Below are 19851 nucleotides of genomic sequence, written 5' to 3'. Positions count from 1 at the left end.
GACAGTTCAGAGGCTGACAAGTGTGTAGGAACCCCTTAAAAACTGTGATCAATGTGCAGGTCTAATGTTTTCACCTCCATGTGTTAGAAATGCTGTAATAGTCAAAAACAGAAACTCTCTTTGTCTGAACTCTGACATCAGCAGCTCCAGGGTTTGTGGTACGATCATGGTTCAATTTCTCCCCATTTTGGTCACCTGCCAATTTCAAGCATACAGCTTCCCGTGACATCATCCGACCTCGCCTTTTTGAAATGTTGCTCATGCTGTAACACATTCATAGAAGAGTGTTTCCTGCATACATGAGCTTACAGATACACAATACTAATATGGCTAAGGGAAATTTAGCTTCCTTTGACTTGGATGTTGGTGCCAGAGTTTCTGGTTTAAGTATTTAAGAAACTGATTATCTCCTGGGATTTTCACACATAGCAGTCTATAGGGTTTTACAAAGAATATTGCGGAAAAATAAATCTAGACAGATTAAAAAAATATATCTGTTTCTATTCTTTAACTGTCCAGTTTGGACCATGATTCCTGTTTTTGGATGAGAAGAGTGAGAAGGCTGAGAACCTAATGTATATGTACATACTCATAATACTATCTAAAATAATGAAATCTGCACATTTATCATTTGATCTGCTTCTTTTTCTTGACGATCATAAGGAAACGGTTATCCTTTCTACTTCGGTATGGCTTTCCATGTCGGTGGATTCCCTCCAGAAGTGTATTTATGAGGTGATTAGGAGCAGACTACATGAGACGTGTTGTGCTTTCAATAGCAACATAAGAGCCTTTTCATAAAGAAACCATGCAAATTACTACCACAACACTATCTACAGTCTATTCCCTCTGCTGCAGGATATGCTTGGCAGTATATGGTTGTGTAATTGGCTAAAACAATGGCTCCATTCTTTGTGTTATGGCATAATAAGCAATGCACCCAGATGTTCCCAGGATGTATGAGAATCACTTTGGTTTTCTAATGTGTTCCCTATTTCCACAGGTTTGGAAAATGACACAATGCAGACGCCACTGGGTATAATAGCCAATCCTACTTGCCCCCACTGAAGAACATCAAGTCGAATGGGTCCTTTGATGAGCAAAATCCCATCTGTAGGCAAATCCTGGTGTTTCCACCACATGCTATGACTAACCCGAAGGGCAAATACATAATAAGCAATGTGAGTGATAAGCAATTCATCCATCTTATTTTCATTGTCTACATTGCACACTATTGTTTCAGTGTTACCCACAATTCTCACTTTTCCTATTGCTTCTTTGCCCCAAAACCATTAGATCAACCATACTGAAAAAAATCTATGAATTTACGGCGGTTCAGCTTGCAGTCAGGAAGTGATTGTCAACGACAGGAAAACAGAAGGAGCTTTCTTTTCACAGTTTGAATCTGCACTCAAGACATGCCTGTATATCAGAGCATAAATGTTTCCAGCTGGCCTGGGGTGGCATGCCCATGGATATGATGCCTATATTACACACACACACACACACACACACACACACACACACACACAAATACACACACACACACACAGGACAAAAATGGGCCTCAGAGGAACAATTTTTTTCTTACCTGAGCTGTAATTTCTGTAGGGATGTGCCAGTTTTAAAAAAGGATTTAACAATTACAGTAGCACACAATCTAAAACTACAACATCTCTTTGTGCACCTAAGACAAAGTTTCCCAGAGAATTGTTTTAATAGAAAGTTTATTCAATTTCTTCTGCTTCAAATATTTGAGATGGCCTTTTCTGAAACCAGTGTCAGTACCACATCAAACTCTAGACACAAGACTGAAATGATTAAATGACTTAACCCTCTTCAGATCTGCCATGATTCTTCAGTTTTAATCCAGTTCTTAACCTTGATCTCCTTTGTCTCCCTTTTGATTGACATTATTCTCAAGACCTACAGCAGAATAATACATATTCATTATACATATACATATATAAAACAGTTCATTATACAGACAATAACTAAACAAAGCATGATGTAATATGCTATATAATAGTTTTCTTCAAAACCTTTAACTAAGGAATTCACCAAGTGTTTTTGGAAGACGACAGATTTGGCACGACAGAGAAAGTCATTGATTAAAATGACATTAATCAGTATTGTTATTATTCTATCCAGTAGGATACTTTCCCAAACCCAGTGCACAGTTCAGCATCAGTAAACAAAAAAAAAGCCTGCTTAACACTGCAGTTAAATAGGTAAACGTTTCACGTCCCTGTGCAGACTGTGTAATTGACGTTTTTCCAGCATGAATAAATTCTAATTAGGCAAATGTTTATTTTTACTCTGCCAATCTGGTTTGCCTTTCCCTAGTGTCTACAAGTTCAGTCCTTCTCAAGAACAAACATTTTCATGTATAAGAAAGTCTCATATGTTCATACTTTGGTCCAGCAGCAGTGATCTATCTTTCTGTTGCCTTGAAGAAGTGATTTGTAGCTGATATATACAACTTTGTGTTCATTTTGTCAAGTAATATGGCTTTTTATAATGTGGACCAAATGACCTAGTCATTCTAAAAAAAAAAGCCTTTGGAACAGCAGACCTGCAAGTTTTCTATTAAAATAGTATGTGAGTCACTTCTGACCCCTCAGTAGAAATGCATTTGTTTAATATAATACATGTGTCATTTATGAAAAGAATAAAGATACTTTTAGCTAGACAGCATGAAGGCGAGAGTCTTTTCTGAAGTTTCCCGCTGCTCTCGGTCTCAGCCACCACAAATTGGTATGGGAGACTGACAGACCTGAATCCCTCAGAAAGGTTTTTCCTACAAAGTGGTTAAGGTTTTGATGTCATTTTGCACCCAGAGGTTTACATGCTCTCATGTTACATTACAAACACCAGCTCTGAGGAAGGAGGGGACCATAGGAGGGTCAAAGATTATGGAGGTGACAGGAAATACAGTGGGTGTTTTTTTTAGTTATTGTCGTCAGAGATTCCCTTGTGCTTTTAAAGGTGGAGTTGTTTTTGTCACAGCGAGGATTTGTCATAGATGGGAGAAAAAGCAAACTGCACGTCATCCCGAGTTCCATCATCTATGATTGTTTAAAAAAAATAATCACCAAAACGGAGTCCAAATCATATTACTGTGTTTATAAATGTAGACTTTTAGTTTTCTTTGCACCAGTAGTTTAGTTTTCAAACTCACTCACAAATCCAACATTAATGTTCTTAGACAATAATTCTTTAAAATCCTAATCTGCAATTGCGTGCTCATTTTTGATTGCAGTCCAAATCAGCATGTATTTGGCAGCATGATCTAAGTAAATGTTGAGGGACAGTAAGTCTGACTTCAGATCACTGGGAATAGAGGGGAGGCTTAGAGGGAACTCCCTGCTGCTCCAATCAGGACCTCTCATCCAGCATTGATGCAACAGGCCCCATGGCTCACTTTGGGGACAGGGTCAAGTAATGTACTGTTCCATGTTGCTGAGTTGCTAAGATTTAGGCTCAACTCTTAAAGTAAGTACTGCACAGTTACAAGCTTTAGTGATATTTACTTCCTTTAATAGGTGGTAATTAATACATTTTCCTGTGTGTCCAGGTTTACCCAGAGGTGCTTGTTCTCCATGCCTTAACAATTGTAAGTACTAAGAGCATGTGCCTGAAAATGTAGCAGCTCAACATGTTTATTCAGAGGTCTAGAAGAAGGTAGAAAGAGGTGTAGGAAGAACACTGAGGCTTGACTTGAATAATAAAACCAATTTGAAATAGAGAATACACTTGAGAATTATGGGCTGGCAACTACCTCCAGTGTATCATAGAAAGCTAACCACATGAAGTGTCTGTTTAATATAGATAAATGAACCATGCAAAAGTCCTGATGTGCAGAAAAAAAGAACAAATGCTAGAAAGTGACAGGAAACAAAGCACGTTTCAAGTCCTCCCTTTTCCAAAGGAGCTAAAAGCATACGCATAATACAAGCTGGAATCAACTATTGAAACAGGCTGATTGTAATTCAGTCCCATAGTTAAACACAGACTGATGCATCAGAATCCCAAAATGTTCTGGATGAATTTCCGCCACACACTTTAGTAATGAATCTTATCCCAAGAACGATTGTGGTGCCTGAGTCAGTACAGAGTTGTTTCCCTCGCTCTTAGCAGAGAATCTAATTGTGTGTGCTGGCAGAGAACCAGGCCATGAGAATTTTAGCCCACAGACAGGATACAAAACCCTGTTGAAACCGTAAAACTGCTTTGAAGCCGACCGATGTGTTTCGCTGTGGAAGTGAGACCATAAAGAGGAGCCCAAGCTGAACTGCTTAACATTCTGACCTCCCTAGCTCTATTACTTCTATAATGAGCACACAGTTCCAGCACCTTATGACTTATTTTTCAATCAATGCAATAGAAGTCAATGTCTTTAGCATCTTAAATTGATGAAATGTTTCATATTACATAATAAATTCAATCCTCAGTCTAAGACTAAGCAGAACCTTAGGAGGTTTACTAACAGAACATGTCCATTAGGACCTTAATTTAATAAATAACAAACACTACAAAGTCTACAAGACATAGCCAATATATCCAAAATAGTTATTTAACTAAGAGTAATAAAGGTGAATTTTTCAGTAATGTTTGAAAGATCTATTTTAAATAAAAAAATTCTACAATGATAGATTCTGTGTGCTTAGTTTTTCAGAAATTTATTTTTAAGACTTAGAGTGATCCGATACAATGTCTGTATAACACCAAAAGGAAGACAAATAAGGGAGAGAAAAAGCAAAAACTGAGTTGGTTCAATTCTGTACACTCATGTGTTCAAAGCACTCTCTATGGCAATAGTGAAAACAATAGGGTGGAGCATGTGCATGACTCTCTCTCTCTCTCTCTCCCTCTCTCTCCTTTGCGCTCTCACACACAAGCTGAAGAAACACATGTCAGAGTTCCTATGGAAACAGGCACACTCCACACTCAGTGCTCTTGCACTCCATGTACAGCACTCTCATTCACCGCCTGTTTGTCTGCGGCTAATCATTGCTCACTGAAACGACCCATTATTGTTGAGGGCTTCTGAGCAGTAATGATAGCGCAGCCACCGGATGCAATTGTGGAAAATCTGAGCCATGAATATCAGTCACTAAGGTGCTTTCCTTGTGAGTATAACAGGATGATCCCCCATTACTCATACCCCAGACATATTGTCATCATTCATCTTCAGTACGTGCTTTATCCTGATCAGGATTGTGGTGGATCTGGAGCCTATTCCGGGAGAACTGGGTGGGAATACACCAGGCACAGACTCTGGATCTACCGCAACACTGACAAGGATAAACTGCATATTGAAGAACAGTGAAAGAAGGAATTAATTCTTGCTTGTGTTTTTGAAGGGTGTCTTTGTAAGCATTATGAATGATAATATAAACTGTCACATAAAGCTATTTGGGTGGCACAGTGGCAGAGCGTGTTGAATTCCTACTCAGAAGCTTCAGCATTCCTTATTCAATCTTAAGCTGTGTGATTTTTGCATGGCCTTCCTATGTCTGCCTGAAAAAAATAAATGAATGAGTGTGTTTGTGTTGGTACAGTTCCATCTGTGATGGTCTGATGTCCTATACCGGGTGCATGCCTACCTCACAACCAGAATCCAAATCTACCTTGACCCTGACCAGGATAAAACAATTACTAAAAATAAATCAGTGAAAGAAATAAAGAACAAACACACAAAGGCATGAGAACTATATTACTTTTCCATCAGGTACGTTTTTTTTTTTTCAAATAAAAAATGTTCTTGACTGTATGTTTTCTCATTATACTGGGTATGAACAACATACATGAACAAATAAGTAATGTTTCTGTTTCGCTTCACATTGCACACTCATGGACAAATTTCTAGTCCACAGATAAACAGTATGCATTGACAAATGTTCTAATGATATACATGACAATTTGTTTCTCAAATGCTGTCTGTTGAAAATCATTCAATTTTTAGTTAATCAACCAAACAATCTCAGAAAAAAATCTTTTATCATGAGTCATGCATCAGTGTGTCATGTATCAAAGCTCTAATACATTAGTTATTGTTTAGGCGGGACATAAACAGTGTTTGCTTCAAGCATTAGCAGAAACAAAGTAAGGAGATGGTACTTGGATGTCTTAAGCACACTTAAGTAGTTCAATCTTAACAAACCACTGCCCAAAGTGGAACCTCACTTCCTAATGTCTCTTGCTATACTTTCTGGAAACTCCATGGGAGTTCTTGGGAGTTACAACAATGCCTACATTAGTGTCTTAGATTAAAAACTAAACATAAAATATGCAACACATAGAGTCTCAATGATGCCATTGTTCATAGTGAAGTAAAAAAAGAGCCTTACAAGTCCACAGAACTAAAGTAAACTCTCTCTTGTGTTTTGGCCAGAAAACACAGCATGGACCCCTAGGTGGTATTTAGGGTGGTTTGGAAGTGAGGGATGGGATCCATACGCACAGAGCACAATGATGTTCTGTGCAAGCCAGCTTTGGGTGATGTGATCCAAAAGCTTTAAGTGAGTCGGCAAAACATATGGTTGCTGTTCATCATAGTCAGCTAGGGGTAGAAACCAGCCTCTAGGCATTAAACTCATCAGCTTCTAGCCCTCGGCGCCACTCCGGACTACTAGCAGAAGACAGAGTATTCATGTTCTGCACGCTTCCCTGGGAGTTTCTCCTACGTAGCTGCGTAACATAGGGCTGCCCTTCCCCTCAGTCGACCCTGCAGCCCTTCAAGCCCTGGCTATTTTCTCTGGCTGTCATTGTGCATCCTTTCTCAAATAAACAGCAAGCCAAATTAGCACATGAGGAACTGGGTCTTCCTATGAATGGACCACTGCCAGAAAGGGCTTCAGCGCTATCCCCAGGGAACTGAAAATCTCTTTAGTGATTAGCTGGGATTTGTTTAAAATAAGTGGACAAGATCAGCAAACTTAATCTTGTGGGATTCTTATTCTGGGAGAAAATAGTCTTATGATGCTCACAATGACTCTATATTAGGATGCAAAAGTTAAACTCACAGTTATGGATGCAGCTAGTATTCAAAACATTTTGTTAAAAAATGATTTTGTTTGTATCTGAAATAAAATGATCCAAATCACAAAAGTTTCTGTGTGTTTTGGTGATTCTGGATACTCCATGTAGGTAGTACTGTTTCAACAACAATTACTCGAACGCAGACATTCTGTTCATATTTCTGTTCATAACAGATACCGTTTGTTTGAAAACAAATTATTAATGCACATTATTACACGTAATACACACATTCATGTAGTAATGTGCGTCCAAGTCAGCGCTGTTTCCAAAAAAAAAAAAAAAGAAAAAAACAGATTTGGAAATATGTCTATGTCGCCCCCTGCTGGAGCGCATGAGCACTGCAGTCAATTCACTTTGTATTGAATGAACTAATTGATGGAAGAAGGCTATTGGCTGAAAAAAAGAATGCACACAAAAACCAACAGAATCACAATAAAGACCTTTAATATCTAAATTTTAATATTTAAAAATGTTACTGTCAGTATATATTCATATAGTCAAACATACATTAAATACAAATATATATTATGTTTTATATGTATATATATGTAATGTGAAAATATATATTTATCACAAGGGGATGTTTTATATTCCATACGTTAAGAGTTAAACCTGTGAAATATTGTTGTTTTAAAAAAAAAAAAATAATAATAATAATAAAAGCTCTTTAAGTTTTCATTACAAATACATTCATGTTAAGGGTTCTAGTGCTACCAGTTCGGAAGTTTCAATGAGTAGCACTTTTTTTTTTTGCCTCCTCCAACAAATTTGCTCCTCCTCGCCCCCTGAACCTTCCCCCTTATTAAAACAACTCCCAAAAACCCTGTCGGTTTTAAAAGGCTCTTCCAAATGGACACGCTACAGGAAGCAGCACAGAGTGGCCGCCTACAACAAATGACAATTTTAACTCACCATCTCCCAGTTTTACACCAGTGATGCCTGGAGAAACTTAAACCTGCAGTACAATTTGTCACCAACTTTTTCCTACGTTTGGATACAATCCGAACCCTCCCTTATTAATCATCTGACAACAATGACAGTTAGGACTATGTTATAGGTTCATGCAATATCTAATATAAGTGCGTTTACTGAAGAGGACGACTACACATTGGAAAAGCTTCACCTGTAGCTCCATCAGGGGAGATTTCATGCAAAGTTCCCCAAAGAAATTCTTACTCCAGAAAGTTTACTCCAGTTGCTGCCCTGAAATCTGAAGGTTCTGATCTGCATCCATCCTAAAGGACCACAGAGATGTCATCTCCAAGTAGCTGCTTCAAGGTAGGGATGATGAATCCTCATTTTTATCCATATCTGTCCTCTGTGTATAATGGACATCAGCACTGTTCCTTACTGTAGAATGAATGGAGTCGACATCAGACATCAGACAGGGATCACACTGAACCAATCAGTGACTGATTTACCTTTTTTTTTATTTAAACCTACACCTCGCATTTCATTGCGTCTTGTTTCCTTGTGTCTTGTAGAAGCGATAGTCCATAACTGCACTTTTCCTTGTCTTACACTGTACGGATTCACAGATTCACAACGCGCGCGAGCTGAACATTCACAGCTGATGTTGCGCGCGCTCCCGTTTAACTTTACGGGTTGCCAGATGTAAAAAAAAAAGCCTTTAATTCGTTTAAACTGTAAGTTTGTTAAAATGTTGTGTTGTGTAATAAAAAAAAGAAATAAAACAAAACAAAACGCCTAAATCATATATGAAAGCACATAGTGCTGGCTGTAGTTCTGAGTTCATGTGTAGTTATTAAATTGTAAATGAACTTAACACGATACAGTTTATCCTGATTCAATTTAAGAATTGTTTGAGCACGAAGCCATTTTTTTTATTTCAGCAGTCCAATACTAACGAAAATTTCAAAATTATTTTCAAAAGTTGAAACTTTTATATCAAGTTTAATATTCTTATAATATAAAATAAACATTAAAAAAACACAATCTGGCAACAATGGTCTGGGTTTCTACGTGCACGCTTCCCATGCTTAGGTTTTTAATAATAAGGTAATGAGGGTTTTTTTTTTTTTTTAGGGGGGCGGGGGGTGTTACTACCTTTTAAAATAACTGTTGAAGGACAAAAGAGAAAAATAAAAGAAGATGAAGAATAGAAGAAGCATGATGCGTTAGATACTGCGCATGAGTAATTTAAAAAAAAAACTCAAGTTGTGACGTCATAGACTTGCTTTCGTTTTTTCTGAAATTGTAGGTTTACATAGAAACGAGATAGAGTGACTCACATGAATGGCTTCAAACGGGATTGTGCTTTCTTCATCTTAGTACTAGTGACTTTAGTCTTTAGTCCTCAAGGATCTACTAAACTATAGCTGATCAGCACATCTGCACAACTTTTCAATTCATGCTGTTGGACACCAGGATAATCTTTGTGATTTGGCTGCTTTAGGCATCAATCATTCATGTTTAGATTATTAAATGAAAATGATAAACTTTTAATTAATCAATGCGATTGGAATCAGTTTACATTTAAGGCAGTATTGTGGGGGGAGGGGGTGTCATTAGTTTTAGAAAGAAAGGTCAAAACCCCTAAACACAACAATTTCCAAAATCTCTCAATATCATGACTTTAATTATTAGTGCAGTGATATTAAATCTCTAATCCCATAGATAATAAAGTCATGATGTGTGTCATGCACGTGTGATCATGGTGTGTGAAGAATCCTCATCAGCAGCTATGGTTATTAGGTTGTGACCTTTTTGCCCCCAGCTGTCACGTTATCAAAGTAATATAGGCGCGACCTGCTTGAGCCATCACAATTAACACATAGATAATTATATTACAATAACTACAGCCCTTTCCTAGTGATTAGGTCATTCATTATTTAACCATGATCTCTTAAGTTGTAAGGAAGCAATAGCCCCGTTACAATTCATTGTCTCCTCATGCACCAGATTTTCTTAAAAGTTGCGTAAGTGAGTTGAAAGTGCTTCTGAAAGTTCACCACGCCTGTTCCTTATTAGTGTAGTGGAAAGAGTTTGAGGGCTCATAGATGAGAGTAGCACTTAACCAGACAGGAGAAGTCAATGGCTGGGCAAAGTTCCAGACCTAGGCAAATGATGCATGTGTCAGTAGTCTGTACATTCATTTAAAACATGTCAATCCCTACTATCGCTATTTAAGTGGTTGTTTGATCAGTAACAACTCATCTGATTCAGTTGATTTGAGGCAAATATTAAACAATAGTCAAACTAATATGAACACAGTCAGAAATTTAATTGTATTTCTGTATCAACAAAAATATTGTCAGTCAGCAATAACATCTGGATTTTTGAGATTTGTTATAACTTTCATAAATTTGAAGAAACCTTCTATGCTGAGTAGAGCACATCATAGGACAGATCAAAACACTGTCTGCACTTGGACAAAATGAAATAGGAATAAATGTCCTTGCTGTCATCTGACAGTCATCTGGTACTGAACGCAGTGCTATGGCTTTGATAAGGACACGAATAAGAAAAGGTCTGTTATTGTAGATAAGAAATCATATGTTGTAGAAAGACAAAGTAGAAACGATTGGAGTGTTACAGCCGTAATGTCTCATGGAGTGATGAGTTCAAATAAAATTTTTCTGTTGTTTTTCACAAATCTTCCAGAATATCAGAAGCAGAACTGCTAAGAAGCACAATGACAGCTCTCACTTGTTTTCAAACTAGGAAATCTGGTCAAAAGCTATGAAAAACATGAATGATGAGAAAAATAATTCATAGTATGGTAAAGCCTTACTGTCAGAATAATTACAACCACTTGAATACAATGCAAACCTGATTAAAACTTACTTGGAGTGGAAGTTAGGTTGTTTATTATATTAAATTGGCCACAGCAAATCTCAGCCTTGCTCTTTGTGGGAAAATCAGTCTTAGAGAAGAGTTCATTGGGTTTAGAAGATATTACCCAGACATTACCATTGAAACAAATAGTGCTGCTATTTCTGAAGGAGCCAGCAAATACAAATTAGAGTACAAAAGAAGCTAAAATGGTATAGATCTCTATTTCTGTTTATTTATGAATACTCTATGTGATTATATTTCATGTAAATAAAGCACTTTTCAGGTAAAGCTGTACCTGTAAAACAGTGCTGCACTTAGTCAGTAGTTTTAGTGATCCTCTGCTGAATCTGTATCTTCTGCCATTGGGATTCCCCTATATTTTCCCACATGTTTCCTGCCATTAGTTAACTGTATCATTAGTTAAATAAAACACTATCCTAAAAAGGCTATTGTAAGTCTGAAAGTAATTCCACCGACAATCACACTTTCTATGAATCCACCACCGTCTGTAAATGTGCACAACAATTATTTCAAGGCACAGAAGCATAAAAAAAGAAGCATACTTTAGCAGTCTGATGAGCACTTTCTGATCGTGCACTGATTGCTAAGAACAATGCATACTTTTTCTACAGCTCGAGGCAAAAAGTGACACAGAGTTTGAGTTGTGGATTGCAGCTTCACTGTAGCTGTAGTGTAGTGTTTCATTTACATTTGAAGCTGGTGTTTAAGTTTTCCCCACTGAGAATGATTTAACTTTCCAGCTCTCTTTCTTTGCGATCCCTCCCTAAAGGCTCTTCAGCTCTGCTGGAACACCGCCAGTTCTGGAAAAAGCAATGCTACGTATGTGCACGTAAAGGCAATGACAATAAATGTTAATGTTAATTTTTGGGGTAAAGTGTTTGCATTTGATACACTAGGGGGTGGATAGAACTCAAATGCTCTACCTAAATATTGCCTTCTGGTCATTTAATAGATTAAAATCTCAATGAGTAACATGCTGCACCATCCAGGTCAAGAGGACATGTCAATCACTTAGAGTTAATCAACATCACCGATGATGTCATCCACAGAGGACCGGGTTACTTTCAATATCACTTACTCCCTTAATTAATCCCTGTAAGCATCTAGATTTGGGACATGCGGGCTGTTGTAGCACTTTTAAATGAGCACTGGGGTTCACCCAGAGTTTACGATGGAAAGAAAGAGCTGTGAAATCCACACAACAGTTCTGGCTTTTCAGACATTAACGCTGCATGTGTCACCATCTAAGGTGGAGTATGGAAGGTCTAGAGCGTCAACACCCAGGGTCTTGTAAACATGATGACCTAAAAGGCCATAGCTTGTGCCAGTTATGTGAACTCCATGTAACGGTCCTCCTCACCGGCTGCACCTCTGCGAAGCTAGCTTTGTCACTCAAACTACAAGGAAAAAATATCCAGACCTGTTGGTTGAGTGGATTATTCAAATAGGTCTTCCCCTGTAATAATAATACAGAGGGTCTTTAGCATTCACTGATATTCACTGCTCGTGTCTTCCCACAGAGATATAAACAGATGATGTCAGAAGGGTGGTGTCTTACAACAGTGTCTGCCAAGCAGATGGGAAACTGCATCAATTTGGAAACTTGGAGCAAATTGCTATGGAACACATTCAAATTTTGGAATAGCGAAAGGAGGGGGGGGATGTCCAACTGTCCAACTGTCTGAAATATTCTACTGCTTTTGTTGTAGATGGAAAGGCTTGTGGGATTTTAAAGATATAATAAAATTATCCTAATCACACAAAGGCTGCCCGCTTCCAACCTGTTCCTCAGTAATCAACATGAATGTGTAGTAAAATGACCTAACCACCAACTTTTATCATTTTCAGATGAAATGTGATAACCTGATCACCTACCTGAGGATTATTGGGACAACAATGTTTGGCGTCTCGCTGCTAGTAGGAATCTCTACTGCCTACATCATGGGCTACCAGTTCTTCACAACTACGGGCAATTATCTGTCCTTTGGTCTTTACGGAGCCATTTTGGTCATTCACCTCATCATCCAGAGTTTGTTTGCTCTGTTAGAACACAGAAACATGCGGCGGTCCATGGGGACACCGATCAAACTCAACAAATCACTGGCACTTTGCATAGCTGCCTACCAGGAAGACCCCAGTTACTTGAGAAAGTGCTTGCTATCAGTTAAGAGGCTCACCTATCCAAACATCAAGGTCATTATGGTGATTGATGGGAATAATGAAGATGACATCTACATGATGGACATCTTTCGGGAAATAATGGGCCGGGAAAAGGCAGCCACCTATGTCTGGAAAAATAACTACCACCAGCTAGGGCCAGACGAGACCGAGGAGTCATACACCGAGAGCCTGCAGCATGTCTCTCAGCTGGTGCTCTCCAATATGTGTGTGTGCATTATGCAGAAGTGGGGAGGAAAGAGGGAAGTCATGTACACAGCCTTCAAAGCCCTGGGGAAGAGTGTCGACTATGTGCAGGTGAGTCTCTGAAGTAACTTGGTCTTGCCAATCCAAATATGGCAGTTGTGGAACACAATGGCACTTTTGTGCACATTTAAAAACGTGCCGGTTTAATGTTTGTAGTATGGGGGTTAAGGGAAGTGACTGTGTATTTAACAGTGATGCTCTTCATTAGGGATCTGCATAAGCTGCCAGATGCACACCTTGGGTCTTTTCAGAATGATTTACAACTGAAGTATGCATGATACAAATACATTGTACAGTTTAATGACCTCTTTTTTCTTAAGTTGTATTTTTTTGTCTTTGGCTTAGAATGTCACTATTAGTATGCTAGTAAGCTTACTGAGTACATTATTCATTTTTGAATGAAACAGTCAACGTTTCTTTTTTGTTTGTCTGTTTACAAACCTTTTCAATTCATGCCAAGAAATTTTATGGGATTACAAATATAGGCCATACATTTATCCCTGTAAAAAGACAAAAACAAAGGCATCTGTGTTCAAGAAAACTCAATGTTGTGAAGCAAAAATCTGATTTTGGCTTTTCACCTTCCTGAAAATCATTACGCTAAACAGGGAAATTAGACTAGTGAAATAATATATTTCCTTGCCTGTTTTTTTTCTTACACAGGTCATTATTGCAGGGACTCTTTGGAAACATTTATAAATGGTGTGATTTTGTCCTCTTGCCACCTGGTTTTAATGAAATACCTGACCTCTGCTCCATGTAGACAGGCATAATTGCATTTAGCGTATCACCAATCTCCCAGAGCTGACTACCAAAGTGGTCTTTTCCCTAACTGTGGGGTCTAGATAGATGATCTGACTTTGAGTTTCAGCAGGATAGCCAATTCATGGTCTCTGTGTAATGGCTTGCTTGCTGAATGGGACATTGAACCACTGGGTTATATCAGTTCTGACTGCACATGAAACGAAAGACTAATGTAAGAGTAATGAAGAGAATAAATGATATTGCTGTTCATTGTAATGAAACATAACACTTTACATGCTATTCAATGAGTTCAATAATAAATGTGCAGGAAATTAGCTTGATCCAGGACAGTCACATAATCCTAGCTTAATTCATAGTTAAAGCGTGAACTGATCTTAAATATTAAATAATTGATGTTAAAAAGTATTTTCCAGACAGCATACAGAGTATGTTATATAGAAGGTAGAAGGTTATCTTTGGACAGCCGGATGGTGACTGTAAATGTTTTTTAGTAAATTAACGTACATGCTTTCCTGAATGCTGAATATTTCATGTAGGAAATCAAAGTTAGATCATATAAGATTTGATTTAAAAGAACATCAATTGGCAAAGTAACTGATGGCATCTTAACTAATGCCTTTGGACTGACTTTCTACATTTGAAATTTTTAAATAAAGCGTGGTCAATATTTTAGAGAACAACTTTTAGACAAGAGGAAGACAAAACCTCCAAAATCCGAAACCTTGATGTGAAGAAACATAGATTAAGACGGTGTATGTGTTTTGAAATATTCAGGACTCCTGAAGTCACCGTCAATCCACCTACATCCCTGCATGCCTATTCATGTTTAGTCCATTTTCAGTGGGCTAAAAGCATAATCATGCCCAATAAATGCATGAAAGAAAAGCTTTTATCAGCACACAAAGGGCATTTGTCTATATATCAATTTCAGAAAAAATACAGGCTTAAGATGCAAAAAAAATACCTGTTCATATCTGAAAAAGTGCAACAACCAGTGCAATTTGTAACCTTGCATGAGGTTTCTGCACAACAAAGTGTGTGTGTGTGTGTGTGTGAAAATTAAGTGCTTTAAGCAGGTACCATCCCAAAGTGTGTTTGTTAGCAATAATTGTAGACAGTACACCAGGCAGGGGGCAAACACAGGGAGACGAGGTAATCTGAGAGGCATATCCTTAATCAAGGACCTGAATCAAGAGCAAAACGAGAGAAAATCAGAAGGTAACAAGGAACAACAGCTGAGATTCTCCATGTGAGCTAAAACTCACTTTAATTACACAGACGTGGCAGGGCTAACAAACAACAGGTGGAACTAATTATCAGCCATCGTAACAGGGCAACATGGACAGGAAACCATGGCCTTATAAGGAAATTAAGCAAGGAAACTGGCAGTATAGTGACTATTGACTAAGTTATCCCGGATTACTCTGTAAAGTACGTATCTATCTATCTAGCTAGTTATCCAAATCGAGTACGTTTAAAGTACAGCCGCTCTGTGAACGTATTTGTAGCTCAATATCATGCAAATTCTTATATTACATGTCGCAAAGTATTCTACATGTCTGTGGCTGTGTATGAGGAAGATTGATTATGGTTAAAAGTGATGATGATTATTATATAAAAAGGCTGTTCATGGTTTTTGTGTGGTTTCTAAAAGGTGTGCATGACTTGCTCTTTGTTTCCAGGTGTGTGACTCGGACACTATGCTGGATCCTGCCTGTTCAGTGGAGATGGTGAAGGTTCTAGAGGAAGACCCCATGGTGGGGGGAGTTGGAGGAGATGTACAGGTACCTGGACTTTTATAAGTTACTTCAACAGTATGAGCATTACCCTCCCCTTTAGGTGAATATGTATTGTCTATGCAACTTTGGACACATAAGTACTGCATCTAGGGGTTTCTCAACCAACTTGTTGCACTAGGGTTCTTCAGGGCTTCTTTAATCCTTTCAGGGTTCATTTGGTTTTTTGCTTCAGATAATGGTTCCAATTGAAAATATTGTCTTATAAGGAAACTTTGTTGTAAAGATGCACTAAGAGCATGGGTGACCAACCCTGCACTATTCCACATTTGAGTGTTTCACCTCCTTTACCACACTTGTTTCATCCCAGGAAGGGCTGTAAATTAGTTAAATCAGGCATTACAGAGCAGGGAAAACACTACAATTTCAGGACATAGGGTACACTAGGACCAGAGTTGTTTCAGTCTCTATAATTATTACACATGTATTATATTATTAATGATATATAACCAGAAATAATTAGATAATTAAATATCTAATTACATATAACTATTTAATTCAGCAGCTTTTTAATGCTTATGATGTGTGTGTGTGTGTGTGTGTGTATATATATATATATATATATATATATATATATATATATATATATATATATATATATATATATATATATATATATATATATATATATATATATATATATATATTTGGGCTCATGATCGTCATTTGCTAGTGGTTAGTCTACATATTTAGTTACTTTTCTTGGTCTCAAAAAACATCTGTATCCACACATCAAAGATTCTGTAACTTCTCTGATATGTATATTGATAGGCATTTTATAGTGTCATATGACGTTCCTCACAGTTCTGCAGGTTTCCTCTGTCAATTCTTTGTTTGATTTCCTAGTATTTTATTTTCTTATGTGAAGTGTAATCAGGATACTCAAATAGTAATTCTCCTAAATCATAAGTATTTATCAATATCGTTCCTCACATGTGACTCTTTTTGTCCCTGTATCCCTGTAGATCCTGAACAAATATGAATCATGGGTGTCCTTCTTGAGCAGCGTGCGCTATTGGATGGCCTTTAACATTGAGCGAGCCTGCCAGTCCTATTTTGGCTGTGTGCAATGTATAAGCGGCCCTTTGGGAATGTACAGGAACTCTCTGCTCCATGAGTTTCTGGAGGACTGGTACAATCAAACTTTTATGGGAAGCCATTGCAGCTTCGGGGATGACCGACATCTCACAAATCGCGTGCTCAGCCTTGGCTATGCAACTAAATACACAGCACGCTCCAAGTGCCTGACCGAGACTCCTATCACATACCTGCGTTGGCTCAACCAACAAACACGCTGGAGCAAGTCATACTTCCGAGAGTGGCTCTACAACTCCTTGTGGTTCCACAAGCACCATCTGTGGATGACCTATGAGGCTGTTATAACTGGCTTCTTCCCTTTCTTTCTTATTGCCACGGCCATCCAGCTCTTCTATCATGGCCGCATCTGGAACGTTCTTCTCTTCCTACTGATTGTACAGGCTGTGGCACTCATCAAGTCCTCATTTGCCAGTTGTTTGCGAGGCAACATAGTCATGGTCTTCATGTCTTTCTACTCAGTGTTATACATGTCCAGTCTTCTACCAGCAAAGATGTTTGCAATAGCAACAATAAACAAGTCTGGTTGGGGTACTTCGGGGAGGAAGACTATAGTCACAAACTTCATTGGCCTCATCCCTATCTCGATTTGGTTCACAATTCTATTTATAGGCATTCTATATACCATTGCCCAAGAGGCACGAAATCCTTTTCCAAATTCTGAGAAGATAGTCTTAATAATTGGTGCAATAGTATATGCCAGCTACTGGACCGTGTTTTTGACTTTGTACATGGTTCTTATAACAAAGTGTGGCAAAAGGAAGAAAGATCAGCAGTATGACATGGTGCTCGATGTCTGATGTGCCTCACTGTGTTGTCCCTCCCTTATCAAAGTTTACATTGTGAACAGAATGCTCTGCTATTAGTTCTCCATACATGACAGAAAAAGACTCCTTCAAAGAGAGCTACTATTGCTGCTGTGACTTGATACCATGGACATTTTTTTTAAATAATAAGGAAACACCAAAAACCCAAAACGAGGTTCAAACTGTTGATTATCGACTGTTAATTTTATACTTTTCCCAAAAACCATCAACTTAACTTTCTTTTCCATTTTATCCATGAAACTGATGTTTATTTTCGATGCACTTTTTGTATCTTTCTCTCTTTCATCAGACAGAATGCTTGACAAGGAACTCAATGAACAAATACCTCAGTGGTTATGTTTGCATTGTGTGATTGACTGGGATGCAGTCAAGGCTCATTCTTTTCAAATAATTTATTGTGTTTTTTTAAACATTGTTTTATATATAAATATAAATGTAAACATTTTTAATGAAGGCCAAAACTGAATGTGTTGGCCATGCTGTATTTTGTATTTGCATATTGTATTTCTTTTCCTTTTATATAGACAAGTTTATTTTTACTTAGCCATGAAAGATTCTTTATTTTCAGTCATGAATATATGAGAAAATGCATTGTGCATTTAACTGTTATTACAATGAATTGTTCATACGACCAAAAAATGTGAAGCTGGGTTTCGTGTTTCGTGCATTGATGACAATAAAATGCGATTCTAGTAACAAGTGATTTATAAAGAAGAAGAATAACCTGTGTTATTGAAAAAAAGTATTACCTGACAAGAAAACCAGCATATTTATAGAAACAATCTGTGGTTTGTTGTTTTTGTATCTGACTTATTGTATGTTTGTACACATATTTGGCCTGTCAACTATTATGAAGACTGATGAACAATCTATCACATTTCAGACAATGTATTTGCACACGGATATTCACACACGGATTTCTAAACATGTCCACACTCGAACAGCATGACTTTTTATTCAATGTGATGTGTTTATTATTTATGATTTAAATGAGCCTATTGACAAGTATCTAATAACGCTGATGCTGATATGAGACATATGAAATTGTAGATGTGATGTCAAATGAACTGGCCTGTAAACTCAGTAACAGGCATGTCTTTAAACAATTTCTAAGCTCAAGAGCAAATGGGTCAACTGAGGGCTGGAATTAAAAATTGACTATGAAAGTATTTCCTTGCGATCTAATTATGCCAAATGTTATGTAGGCAGTATTATTATAAAGCACTTTTTGTGTTTGTGCCAAATCGAAAACTTTCTTACTATGCATACACAATGTGTTTTTGTTTCCTTTGTAAACATTATGTTTTTGAAAAAAATAAAATACATTGACCACTTGATGGTAAATGGTGTTTTTTAATTCGAAAGTATGATCTTTGAAGAATGTATTTTAATCTGTTTAGCCAGCGTGAGGGGGATTTCCTCTGTTGTTACACACAGGGACCTTGTGATTTCACCAGTGATGAGAAGGAGAACAGAAAGCTTTATTAAACACTGCATCATGATTTCCATGGTGAAGTGTGTTTACAATATACAAACAGGGTGGAGTGGGAGATAATAAAAAATTGAGTTAAGACATCAACAGTTTCTCATAAATGAAATTGTCTTATAACACAGCGCTGTTAAATACTTGACTGTGAAGTGTTGATTCATTTTCTTCGACAGCTCTGACAGTCGTTGTAGTTGCATGGTTTATATATATTTATTATAGATATAACGTTTCTATAGAAACGGCTAATGCAGGGTCCTGTACAGCAGATGCTCAACATAAAAACAGATTTAAACTGTGTGTTTAATTGCTGGAACATTTTCCTGAGGTGTTTATATAGCATTTCTGGAAGGAGCATCGTTTGTCAGGACTATATAACAGTCACAGTTTTCCAACAGAGGAACATCTTCAGGACAGAGGGATTTGCACTCTGCGGTTTCTCTGTATCATTTCAAGCTTCTTTCTTAAACTTCACAAGAGAGAAACATGAAGGAATAAAAAAGTTGATCCAAATTAAATCTAGCACTAAATGAAAAATATAACAAAAGTATTTATTTATATATATATATATATATATATATATATATATATATAT

General features: G+C 37.5%; 1 protein-coding gene across 1 annotated transcript; it reads left to right on the top strand.

Moving 5' to 3' along the window:
* Nucleotides 1-7892: 7892 nt before the first annotated feature.
* has2 (hyaluronan synthase 2) lies at nucleotides 7893-19102 on the top strand. The gene is made up of 4 exons (XM_060870424.1): nucleotides 7893-8322; nucleotides 12712-13338; nucleotides 15735-15836; nucleotides 16814-19102. The coding sequence occupies exons 1-4, from the start codon at nucleotides 8296-8298 to the stop codon at nucleotides 17741-17743; spliced, it is 1686 nt and encodes a 561-aa protein (XP_060726407.1). The 5' UTR covers nucleotides 7893-8295; the 3' UTR covers nucleotides 17744-19102.
* Nucleotides 19103-19851: the final 749 nt, after the last annotated feature.

Source organism: Tachysurus vachellii, chromosome 5 (assembly GCF_030014155.1).
Source record: "Tachysurus vachellii isolate PV-2020 chromosome 5, HZAU_Pvac_v1, whole genome shotgun sequence".
NCBI lineage: Eukaryota > Metazoa > Chordata > Actinopteri > Siluriformes > Bagridae > Tachysurus > Tachysurus vachellii.
Note: the sequence above shows the minus strand (reverse complement) of the source record. Positions and strands in the feature narration are given on the sequence as shown.

What these genes read in the sequence shown, in the direction of transcription:
- has2 (XM_060870424.1), top strand. Translation starts at nt 8,296, where the DNA reads ATGTCATCTCCAAGTAGCTGCTTCAAG. An exon ending in AGAGTGTCGACTATGTGCAG is followed by an intron (nt 13,339 to 15,734) that starts GTGAGTCTCTGA and finishes CTTTGTTTCCAG; the next exon opens with GTGTGTGACTCGGACACTAT. An exon ending in GAGTTGGAGGAGATGTACAG is followed by an intron (nt 15,837 to 16,813) that starts GTACCTGGACTT and finishes GTATCCCTGTAG; the next exon opens with ATCCTGAACAAATATGAATC.